We start from the raw sequence: 12,477 nt of genomic DNA, 5'->3' as shown, positions 1-12,477 counted from the left end.
CACATCATAGGGGCGTGTGTTGTTTCTTTTACGAAAGCTTTTTTAACTGATAAATTGTCCAGCATTTGTTAAGTAATGTAGGTTTATTACCCTCTTACTAATAAATCACCTATACACTTCCCACTTCATTTTTCTCTTACCTCTGCCTTCTCTCCCAGCAGTTCATCTTTAACCGCTCTCTCTTCCTCTTTCGTCATCCTCTTCTCATGTTTTTTGAAGTACTTTCTTTTCCTGGCTTGGAGGTTAAACCATGTGTAGGCAAAGGCACGGACCTGGGGTAGCAGAGCCTCAATGAACGGATGAAACTCATCCTACAAAACAGAAAGACAGAGAAACTTCAACACACTCTTATAAGAAACACAGAATTATGGGTAGCCAAAACAACTTGAAAACGTGTATGGTTGATTCAAGAAAACCAATTACTGATCCATGATATCTGTCATGGCAGATTTTGTGTCAGTGTATTTTGTTAGTAAGGGTTTTTTTTTAGTTAGCAACTCTTTCGTTTATTTAGTTTTGACTTGGAGAATTGTCTTGTCCTGTATTTTTCATCCCCCCATCTGTGCAGGCTGCTGGCTGTGCTGTTCAGATCTCTCAGAAAGACTTGTTGGTGATCAGCGGCTGTTCTTGTGCCCCTTGTAGCAGTGTAGAAGCAGCCAGAGTATCCTAGCTTTTTCAGTTGGTACATGGCTCCAGCTCTCACGTTTGCTTACAGTTTGTCCTGTTTTCTGAGTTTTGTATTCACAAACTTTGCCTGCTTGCACTACTACTACTCAGATCTTAGCTGATAGTAAGATTGGGGGAGCCTTTATACTCAAGGACTGAAACAACTAATTTTATCATGGTAATTCTTGATCACACACACAAGGTTATTTCTCAACACTGCTACGCCACACACTTAACATTTGGGGCAATAAGATCTCACAGAAGCTCAGAAGGTGATGAAGAAACTTGGAGGGAGAGCCGACTGTCCTGGGGTGTGTTGCATTAGCAAACAAACAAACAAACAAGGAAAAGAATAACACAACAGGCCTCAGAGACATATGTCCCCATTTTCACTCTTCTTTTTTTTTTTTAAAAAAAGGGAACTCATTGTTGTACCTTGTCATACCTGACAATGGCACAATACTGATGGTCATGGTAAACGCAAACCTCCAGGCTGACAGAACCGAGAAACCAACCTCATGTCTCTGCTGTCCTCTTTTGTCTCAAACAACCCCTCCTACACACAAAGAAGAAATACTCTTTATCTGATTGGGCGAGGAAAAGCTCTGCAGCTAATCTGACTGTGACCCTGTTTCACCTCTCGTCCCTGATCACGTCAGATCACTGTCTTCTTAACATGATTTGCCGCCTTCTTAGTCTCAAAATCTGCACTCTGTTATTTACAAGAGTTACAGATCAGTCTTCAGCTCAGTTGCTGTTGAACTTGTTTGTTGCCTTTGACCCTTTTAAACACATAGTCATCATCATCATCATCATCTTCATCTTCACACAGCATGTACCACAATCTGCCTCACAGTAGTTCATGTCCTTTCTCACTCAATGATTTTTTACAGCATCTTGGGGGAGTCAACTTTGCAAATTATACGGTTTACAATTAGGGGTGCCTCAAGGCTCAGTGCTTAGTCCCCTTATTATTTCAATCTATACCACTGTTATCTAGGGATGGGTACCGAATTAGGTACTTTTATAGGTACCGACCAAATTCTGTCAAAAGTACCGGGTATCGATTCATGTAAAATCAAAAGGTACCATGTTTAGGTACCTTATTGCGTCCTTGTGACTATGAGTGAGTGGAAGAGTAGGTGATTTTCCATGCTGGACACGAACATAGCATTGCAAGGTTATATGTTGAAGTATAAATATATTAAATGTTTAAAAAAATGAGATTTTAATATGAAACAAATTGATATTTTTTACAACATAAACACAAAAAAGTACCGAAAAATGGTACCGCTGAGTACTGGTACCGATTGCAAGGTACCTGGCATCGGTACTGTATCGTTTCAAATGTGAAAGGTACCCATCCCTACTGTTAAATATCATTTATTTTTTATTTCTTTATTTAAGGGGACAGTGCATATTCATGAACATTTTAGCACACACAGCATCCATGTGAAAATGCCAGAGTCTAGACATACATCTTATCAAGCCTTGAAAATATCTCCATCTGAATTAACCCCCCGAGTCCGCCTGGAACTTAAAAAACTAACACTTTAAGTCCATGTGGTCTGGTACGAGCACCTGTTAAAAGGTGCAGAGTACTACAACACGGTGGCAGACCTCCCTGCATGCACGATGGAACCTATGAACATGATCCTGGACGCAGCACCTCTGCAACAAATCCCAAACAACAAGTCACTCAACTAAAAGAGCTGCTGTCTGCCTGGAATCCCTCACCTAGAGCTGCAGCTCCAATAAAACACAACAGGACCTCAAGTCACAGCAACACTAACTTTGGTGCCTCACCCTTGCAGTACTATGGTGGTGGACTTATTTACCCCACCTCATTTGATCTGCAAATTAACTTAATCAAATGGTAAAAGAAAGACACTAGAAAAGCTCAGACCTCCACCAAGCATATTGTGATTGTCACCAACACTTTAGTCCTACTTTAATGTTATACTCCCTTTCAGCAGACTGTCTGCAACAATTTGGTGTTAGTTGCAGGTTTGTTTGATGATTTGTTACCTGATAGTGTTGAAAATTATGATGACCCAGTACATATTTCATATCCCAGATCTTAGTATCCAGAATATTGCCAGGATCTGGATTGTACTTTTACATCTGTCAGTAATTATGGTGACCTTGTCTTGTATTCTTTCGCAAAACAATGCGACCATTTATCGTGGAGTTATATACACATATGGTGAAAACGGCTTGATCTCACAATGATAAAGAATCCTTTAAAAAAAGTCCTGGATCCAGACGGTGATCACCTCCAAAATTTAATCACGTCTTCCTTTTCCCATTTTGAACATGTCCTGAAAATTTAATCAAGATCTGTTTGTTACTTTTTTAGTTATGTTGTTCACAGACAAACAAAATCTCCCAAAAACATAACCTCTTTGGCAGAAGGAGGAAGAAGTTTTTCTCTGCCATGCTGAAAAGTGCTCTGCTCATGTTGGATCAGAATGAGGAAAAACTGTTGCCTCTGAGGTGAGACTCAATCTCTTCCTGTGTTGGAGTTGGGTCCTTGTGAATTATGTAACAGGACCATCTAGACCTGCTCTGGTTTTTAAGTGTTTTGAGAAAGCAATTTTTGTGATTTAGGGCTATATGGAACGATTAATCAATTTATAACAACTGAGAAATCCCCTCACTCAGCTGAAGACAATCCCACCTTTACAGGTAGGGAAAATGAGTTTAAACTGGGCATTAGTGTAAATACAGAATGTTAACAAGACTCATAACAAATTTTACTTTGGTTGATGAGAACAATTATATCCTCAGTACAAACAAAAGGCATACTACAAAATGTAAACAAAAATTTTGAAACTACAGCTCCATGGTACTCATTAACAAATGTAAAGAAGAGTCAGTGGGGTCGCATGAGGTCTGAATTTTTTTGTCAAACAGCTTTCATATACTGCCACCTAGTGGCTGAATACAGTAGCTCCTATGACTTCAGAGTTGAGGAATAAACCAATCTCACTTGTCAGGCAGCCATTGGTGTACAATACTTCATACAATCCATAGACTAACATTCACACAAGTTGAAGTTGAAGATGAAGTCAAAAGGCATCTTGGTCGGCACAGCAGGTTGGCACTATGCACTGTCTGTCCGTGCACAATCATACAGACTATTAAATTAATTACTTAAGAAAATAAATTCATCTTGTTGGTTGGTTTCAAGTGTTTTATTGTGATAACTGAAGGTTATTAGTTATGTAAGGCTAAATCAGGCCTTAGGTCTAATAGTTGTTCTATAGCTGAAGTTTTGTGTAGTGTACGATAAGCAGTAAAGTCTGCTTTATACAAAAGCTTTGATTAGTTTACTCAAGTTACTTGAAGAATCATTTCAGCCCTAGATCTAAAAAACCCTCTGATACTGTAGGAGACGTGTTTGTTAGAGGGAGCTGTCACTCTGCGTGTGACTGTGAACAGACTCCAGACTGCTGTGGACTTCTTTAACCTTACTGACAGCTTTACAGCGAGCTACACCAAGCTTTTCATCATTCAACAAACAGTGCTTTTTTTTCCATACCCATCCATCCTCTAACCAGTTTTTCTTTTTGTGGTGGTGGGGGGCTAGAGCCTGCCTCACCGTCTTCGGGTGAAAGGTAGGGTAGACCTTGTACAGATCACCAGCCTCTCACAGGATTGACATGTACAGTCAGACAACCAATCATGCACACACTCAGTTTAGAGTGACAGGTTGAGCTGTTGAACACGCTTTTGGACTGTAGGAGGAAGTCAGAGCTCCCGGGGGAAGCCCACACATGCACGGGAAGAACATGCTACGGGGATTTGAACCAGGAACCTTCTGGATGTGGGGCAACAGTGCTTATTCTCACTGTCCAGAGATATGTGCTGGTTGTCTTTCTGATTTTCTCTTCCTCTTTCTCCCTCTCTGTTGCTCCCTAGAAAAAAAACTGAAGAAAACAAAAAGTGTGTTTCTAAAAAGTGCAATTCAGGAACTCTCCATTCAGCACCACAACAGCCCGCCTCAAGCCAAAACACAACTCATCACTCAGCAAAATGATCTTAGACTGACATCATGATGACATGTGACAGCTGAGTTCACCTCATATTCATTAAAATACAGAAACAGTGAGAAGGCTCTGGCCTACACAACACACTGGTACCAAATATGTATTTCTCTACGTATTTATACATACATATGTATCTCAAAAAACAATGTGGGTAACTTACTGAGTCACAATTACAGTAATGATGTTGGCTTTTTTTGTGATTAAAGGAACAGGATTCATGTGATGGTTGAAATTTAGAACAAATATTCTGCCAAGAAAAAAAACTCTTTCAATTAATTTTTGAATAATTTATGTTGGGAAATAGTTTATATTGGAGCTATGAAATGTCCCTGGTGGAGCCGTAGTTTTTATGCTGTTTTCATGCATACTCCTGCATCAACAACATCCCATTCAAAACTACAGTTAGAAGAGGATCAATGGCTTATTTTTAGATGATGTGCTTTGGAAATAAATCTAAAATAACCAATATACCTGGACAAAAAGATACTGAAATACATCTTTTTCCAATTCATAAAATCCTTGAAATGATCATTTCTATTGTAACAGATCCCCACTCCTGTGCGAGCACTGTTGTTACCACCCTATTGTGTTTTGGGTTTAATATAAACTCCTTTTTTATGGACAAGTGTTGTTTTGTCAAAAGTAGGGATGGGTACCGAATTAGGTACTTTTATAGGTACTGACCAAATTCTGTCAAAAGTACGGGGTATCGATTCATGTAAAACTAAAAGGTACCATGTTTGGGTACCTTATTGCATCCTTGTGACTGTGAGGGAGTGGAAGAGTAGGAGATTTTTCATACTGGACATGAACACAGCATTGCAAGGTTATATACTGAAGAATAAATATATCAAATTAATTTTTTTATATTTCATTATTAAACAAATTGATATTTTTTACCACATAAACATAAAAAAGTACCGAAACTCGGTACTGTTGAGTACCGGTACCGATTGCCAGGTACCAGGCATCGGTACGGTATCGTTTCAAATGTGAAAGGTACCCACCCCTAATCAAAAGTGCAGTAGCATTAAGGCAGTGCCTGTCAAAAGCTGAATTCATGACAGACTGAATTGGAATATAGAGATCATGGAGGTCATGTTATGACACACTTACACAACCCTTTGAACCAGCACTACTCACAGGTTTTACAACCTGTGGCTAAAAACAAACGTTAAAATTCACACAGCAAACTTGTTTGCAAACTCTGTTCACGCTCTATGTGCACACAGAAGAAAATCAAACTAAATTCTGATGTTTTTTAAAAATTACTATCAAAATTTTAAATGATGCGCAATGAGAATTCAATTAATGATATTGACCAGGGAAGTCAACTCTGAAGCTGAGAAGAGGAGGTTTTCTGCCCCAGATAAAGCAGAGACACTTGCAAACATATGCCCAATTATAGTGTTGCCCACTGCAAGCAGACAAGCAGGAGCAAAAACAGTAATCGACCAAAGTTTCTCAGCATGTTCCAGTAAAATGTTTATTCAAGTCCCAGCTCAGCTCGACTTATATTCAGTCCTCCAACAAATTAATCCATGATAACTGTATAACATGATGAACAGCAACTGGAGACACAGATCGCTCAAAAGGATCAAATTAACACACACTCTTTGCACCACCACTGAACACATTTTAAAGGTCAACGACGTGATTAACTCGGTTATTTGAACAACGTCAGACGTCAACAGCACAGAACAAGCGTGAGGCGCAGTGTTTGCTGGGGTTTTACCTGGCACAGAGGGAGAGGAGAGACCATCATTTTTGCTGACAGGAGCTGAATCAGACCAGGATATAGGTGCACATAAACATCTTTTTTTTAAATGTCCATTGCTTTCTCATCGGTTTTCGCAGCCTTGTTCATGATCGTCCTCACTAATTCGCTTGCGCAGCTGTACCTCCGGGCTCCAGAGAAAGCCGCATTCCCTGGGCTGTTGATTTTCTTTTTTCTGTTTCTGACGAATCCTGAGAGGGAGAGGGAGAGCTCCGGTCGCATCGGATGACTCTACCGCCTTAACTCCAGAAATGATGACACGGCAGAAAAGTTAGGGACCCGAAATAATGCTCCGCAGGGGGAAGCGGGGAGCGGGAGTTAGGAATAATCATTCTTAGCGTGGCCTGAGGTGCGACGCAGCAGAGGAACTGTGTCATTAAGAGACAGAGACAGAGAGAGGGGAGGAGAGGAGGGATGAGGGGGCGAAGAGGAAAAGAAAGGGAACTAAAATGACGTTGACTTGAGCCCATCCCAAACAACGGCAGCCCTGACGGGCTTAAAGCCACAGCTGTTGTATTTTGCTTATTGCCCTGAACACTGTGCAGTTCATCAAAGAGACCAGCGAGTGCATAACCACCGTGAGGTGGCCTCCACAGTCAGACACAAGTCCAAATCTGTCCGTTAATAGTCAAAAATATGTAACTGAGTGCAAATATCCACCATACAATTTTCTTGGTTAGGTTATTAGATGTATTTTTTTTTTGTTTTTGGTTGTTTTTTATATTAAAAAAAGGCTAAAATTTGACAGACCCAGAGCAGTACCATTCCAAACATTACAATAGCATTGTTAAAAAGGGCTGTATCTGAAAACATGTTTTACATTTTCTTCTAGGAATAGACAATTTGTCAACTTTGCTAAAAATCTCAAAACAAGAAGCCGCTGTAAGGCTTTGAGCGTATTGCTTTTGCATTACAGGGGTTTTAAGTGAGGCTAATGAACCTAAACACTAGTGTATTCATAAAGCCTTAAATCACAGTGACTTCACCTCTCTACCAGCACAGATTTACAGAGCTGCAGAAAAGAATTGTAATGAGTTATGAACAAACTTTAACTATAGGCTAATTCCTCATTTTTGTCATGTTTAGACCCTGCAATTTGTTCAAACTATCCTTTGTAATACTTGACTTGGACTTGAAAATTTAAATGTGATGAGTTAATACATTAAAGCTTTAACAAAATTGAGCTTCAATGTTACGGGTTACGTTATTTTCTTAATGCCTCTTTGTCTAATCCATGGTTCATCCTCCATTCATACTTGATTTAATGCCAGTGCAAAGGACCGTGGAGAATTGAGGGAAGAAAACTTAAAACCATTTGAATATGGAAAAAAATCAAAGGAGCCAATGATGAGTGCAGAGAAGTATAAAGCAAGGCGAGAAACACTCTGTGAAACATCTTTTGCAGTTACATAGGATTTAAGGCAAAGGTCAGAAAATGGTATATTTTTTGCCAACTACATGCAAGGTTAAGCCATGCTTTTAAACAACAATTAAACACATTTCATTCTTTCTATGAACAATGTGGACACATTGCGGAACATAATTTCTCAAATGCTGGTTTATGTTTTGTAGTTCATGCCATGAGTGCAGGGCCATTATACCTGGATTCACCCTCCATCGGGAAATTCCCTTCATAAAGGGAGTTTTAGTTGTGATTTTAATGCAGGTGAGTAGTTAGGTACAGTTTTATGTGTTTCTAAAAGTATAAACACAACTGAATATGGTAAAAAAAAATGCCACCACGAGGAGAATCAGCAGCCCAAACAGAGTGTAGATTTGCTGAAGAATTTGACTTGTTCAAAACATTCAAACTGCAAAACCAACACGGTCTTATCTAGGATGCTATCAGCCTTGTGGACAATGGGATCTGTGTTGTGAGGGTTTACCCACAGACACCTATGGTCAATCTACAAGTTTTATGTGTCATCCTGTTGGTGTGGTGATGCAGGAGTAAGGTAACTCTTATTTGGCATCTGTGTGTGCAGAGACGAGTTTCAAAACTTTAATCCAAACTTGAACGTTTCGGAGGAGACAATGGATACAGAAGAGCAGCATCTGCTCGCAGCGGCTCTCTGCCCCAGCTGTATGCCGGGACAGGAGGCCCTCTGTCGGCTTTACAGACTCAGTCAGTCGGCTGGCTCTAACTGCGGCCATTTTCTGCTGACTAACACACACACAGAAACGCGCGCGTGCGCGAGCACACACATAAACACGCACGAGCCAATGGGAGGCTCGACTGAACTTCAACTTGGCCTTCCGCCGTCCCGCGTGATGACGGAGAGGGGGCAGATGGGCCTGCCACTGCATGTTCATCTTCAAAAGCCACAAACTGAACAACTTTCACTCAGGACTACACGCTCTGGCACAGGCCGACAAACCACGGCACGTTGATCACTCAGTAGTGCACCACCAGGGGTCGGAAACCACATTTGTCAGTGGGATAGATCCTTTTTATAGCCAAGAATCCTGGTTCTCCGGCTCGGAGGCGACATCATTCAAAACTCCGTTCAAAAATATGGTACTTTCCACAAAATGTGTTCGTAACGGATACACTTGCAATCTAAGACGAAACTCTCCATTATTATTAATTTCAACTTTCTTTTCGGCCAATTCGGCTCAGAATCTGTTCACCAAAAACGCGTTATGTCAACAAAATGTGAAGTTTTCAACAGTTACTCACTGCTGACTTCCGCCCTGTACAGTGGTTTCGACGGAAGATGCCAGTTGAAAGACCGGGTAGACCAATTGCTAAAGTGTAGAACAATTCTTATTATGAGCGTTTTGTGCAGATCATATACGTGCCGAATTAAAGAACAGCTCCTAACAAATAAAATAGTTGTTTAATTGTGTTGTGGGAGGTAAGCTGACTTGCTGGCGAGTTCATCATCTTTTATTTGCTCGATTTTTTGTAGGCATTTTGTGACATATCACTCCACAAGCAGACGTTGCATATCAAAATACTGTGCAATGTTCGGATGCTGTTTTAAAGTACAGGACAGTTAAATTGGACAAATAGGCTTGATGACAGTCAGAGCAACGGTTTCCTTTTTGTGCTCCACTTTCAGCTGCGTAACTCCTCGCATTGCGTCTTTTTTTGGGAAAACACGGAGCAGCACACCAATCTTAGGGGACACTCTACAACATTACAAAACCGAAAGAGGTTTTCTCCTACCATATCGAAGCTGTGCCGCCACCGTGGGAAGTTAAAGCTTATCTCAACGCCTGCCCATCTTGCGTTGTTTGGCGTTATCATTCCATATTCATTCCCATCATCGTGCGCGTGCCAGGTGGAGTAAATCCGCGGTGCTCGAGACCAGAAACGTCCCGCGTCAAGCTTTGAGCTCAACGGCAGCACCCCCTAACACACACACAAAAACACACTCACACACGTGCGCGCGCGCACACACACACTGTAGGTTGCGGCAGAAAAGAGTAGTGTACTACCTTCTTCATTTTGTCTTTCCATTTGTTCCTGCTCTGTCTGTGTATATAAAGGAAACAAGGCAGACGAGTACATACACACTCATGTGTTATATATATATATATATATATATATATATATATATATATATATATATATATATATACATATATATATATATATATATTCCCAGAGAGATTGTGTGTGTGTGTGTGTGTGTGCCTGTGTGTGCCTGTGTGTACGTGGTGAAACAAGCATCCCTCATTTGAACACTGGTCAGTCTCTCACCATGCCACGTGCGTTGAGGGGAAGTCCAGATAAAACTGTTTCACATGCACTGAACATTAAAAATGACCTTACAGAAGCTGCAAATTAACTTCTGAATCACCTTCTTCACATTGTCAAAACTTTCCCTATTTCTTTTTCATGTTATACCAACTCTAGCAACCTTTAACTCTTTTTGATTCACCTCAGTAACTGTATGTTCATTCTCCACCATTGTATTTGTAAAGTTGATGCATCTAAATACATGTTGTGGTTATGCCAATTCATATCTTGCAAGCTCTGCCCAGGTGACACCCATCACCTGAACCATGCAGTACCTTCCCACACAGTTCAGTTCAGCTTGCTGCTGCATGTATAGCGGGGAAAGATTTGGAATGAATCCAGGCCTGTTTTTCAAGGATCTATTGTAACCCACTTTTCTCCTGGTAGATTTATTGAGTTGCAGATATGCCCTCAAGAAAAATTAAAAATTTATGACAAGGATAACAAAATTTAAACTATCCCAAGAACCTGTATAAGGAGTTTTAACTGACTTGTTTCCTCACAGAAATGCATATTATAAGACTTGTGTTTCAAAATATATAACTTGATTTGATATCTTTTTGCCTTGCATCTGGGTGATATGTGTTATACATGTTGTTTGAACAGGTCAAAGATACAGATTCTCCCAAATATGATAAGATATAGAATGTGTCATGTATCGACACATGATATTACTTCCTCTTGACGGTGGTCTTTAAATAAAAGGTTATTAATGCTTGTTTTATTTTTATTTTTTTTTAACAGATCCTGCTCACCACTGTCTCTGTTCCCAGCTGAACAAACATCTGTCACATGACCAAGATCAAGGCCAGGTATGCGGTGATTTGAACCGTGTACTTTGTCATGTTGGACGCAGAGACCTCCCTATCTTGATGGAGGATTTCACCTCCAAGGTTGAAGGCCAAAATAAAGAAAACATAAAACAACCAACAAACAAAACAATCTCAATGTCACAGGCTGTTACAAACACACAAACTGACCACAAATTCATCTTTAAAAAGTTCATAAGAATCATTGAAGGTTGCAGAACAAGAAGAGGAGAAGAGCACCTCAGCAGCTTCCTCATGGCTTGAGTTTCAAAGACATGCTCTCAAGGGGAAAGCATCAAGCTACAGTAGAAGAGGAGAGAGGGAAGGACTTTCATGAGGGAGTAGGAACATCTACATGCTCCTTGATGTTTAACATGTAAGGGACTTCAGTGAGGAGGACACAAAAGCAAAAGAAACCCTCAGCAGAACTCAACAGATGCTGCAGAGAAGTTTAAACAGCAAGAGGGGTAAATAAACACAGGTTGAGGGGCTAACAAAGAAGACAGAAGTTGCCAAGACTCAAAGGAACATATGACATCACACTGAAACTGACTGGACTTACTCGCACCCTAATAACCTGATCTCAGACAACAATGACCAACTCTTCACAACCAGGAGGTACAGCTCAGATAGGAAAAGTATCCTGAGGGGGTTCATAACAGGTAAGCAAAGAATTGGACTCTGCCTGCAAACAAGCCAAAGACCCGCCTCTTTGCTTCGTATCTTGGGCAAATTTTGGTTGGGTTAAGCTTTTCTAGATAGCACCCTCTGACAATGGACTTCAGAACCTGGTATCTGAAATACATGGGTGATGTCATGGAGACTGTGTCCATGTATTATACAGTCTATCATTCGTAACCGTCTCCAGGGGAACATCAGACGGGATTAAGGAAAGATTCATCATATACTAACCACATAGCAACTCTCTGCATCATCCCTGAACAACAGGCAGTAACAGGTGGGATCACTGTAGCTGGGGAGTGAGGCTTAAGGGCAAAAGTCAGTTTGAGTCAGCCTTTCCAACATGGCAGCCATCAGCCACTGGCTTCCCATCACTGACACTGTGTCCATGTGTTACACAGTCTATCTTACACACTGAAGTGGAGTACTTTTCCATACCTTAACTTAGAGACAGGTGGAAGCTCGGCTGGGGTGGAAGTGGAAAGCATTTGTGAGTGGCTTTTGCACCCATGATGATCAAAGTCATACAACCTCTACCTAGTTATCGGCTTCTTTCTTTGACCAACCAGTAGATAAGCGGAGCATAGTGATCAGTAAGCAGTGTACATCAGAGACCAAAAGCTAAGCAGTTGCTGACTAAGCCTCCTTCACAGTGCACAGTTACTCCCCCTGTAGGCCTCTGCGTTCAGCAAACACACTCTGCCTGAAGCTTATTCTAAAAACAGTCGCTAAAAAGTGGTTGCA

General features: G+C 40.7%; 1 protein-coding gene across 2 annotated transcripts in view; it reads right to left on the bottom strand.

The window, feature by feature from the left end:
• Nucleotides 1-9,837, bottom strand: part of nfic (nuclear factor I/C) — a 29,561-nt gene extending 19,724 nt beyond the window's left edge. Inside the window, exons 1-2 of one of the 2 annotated variants that reach the window (XM_074667785.1) lie at nt 9,668-9,837; nt 141-311 (exon numbers count right to left, since the gene is read on the bottom strand). In XM_074667785.1, the coding sequence (XP_074523886.1) occupies nt 141-311; nt 9,668-9,748 (252 nt within the window). In that variant the 5' untranslated portion in view covers nt 9,749-9,837. Of the gene's footprint in view, nt 1-140; nt 312-6,453; nt 6,879-9,667 lie in introns of those variants that run through there. The other variant, XM_074667786.1, reaches the window with a different exon arrangement.
• Nucleotides 9,838-12,477: the final 2,640 nt, after the last annotated feature.

The sequence above is a fragment of the Halichoeres trimaculatus genome, unplaced genomic scaffold (assembly GCF_033239565.1).
Source record: "Halichoeres trimaculatus isolate MK-OKI-2021-1 unplaced genomic scaffold, fHalTri1.1 fHalTri1_scaffold_4, whole genome shotgun sequence".
Taxonomy (NCBI): Eukaryota; Metazoa; Chordata; class Actinopteri; order Labriformes; family Labridae; genus Halichoeres; species Halichoeres trimaculatus.
The sequence above is the reverse complement of the archived record's forward strand: the minus strand, read 5'-3'. Positions and strand labels throughout refer to the sequence as shown.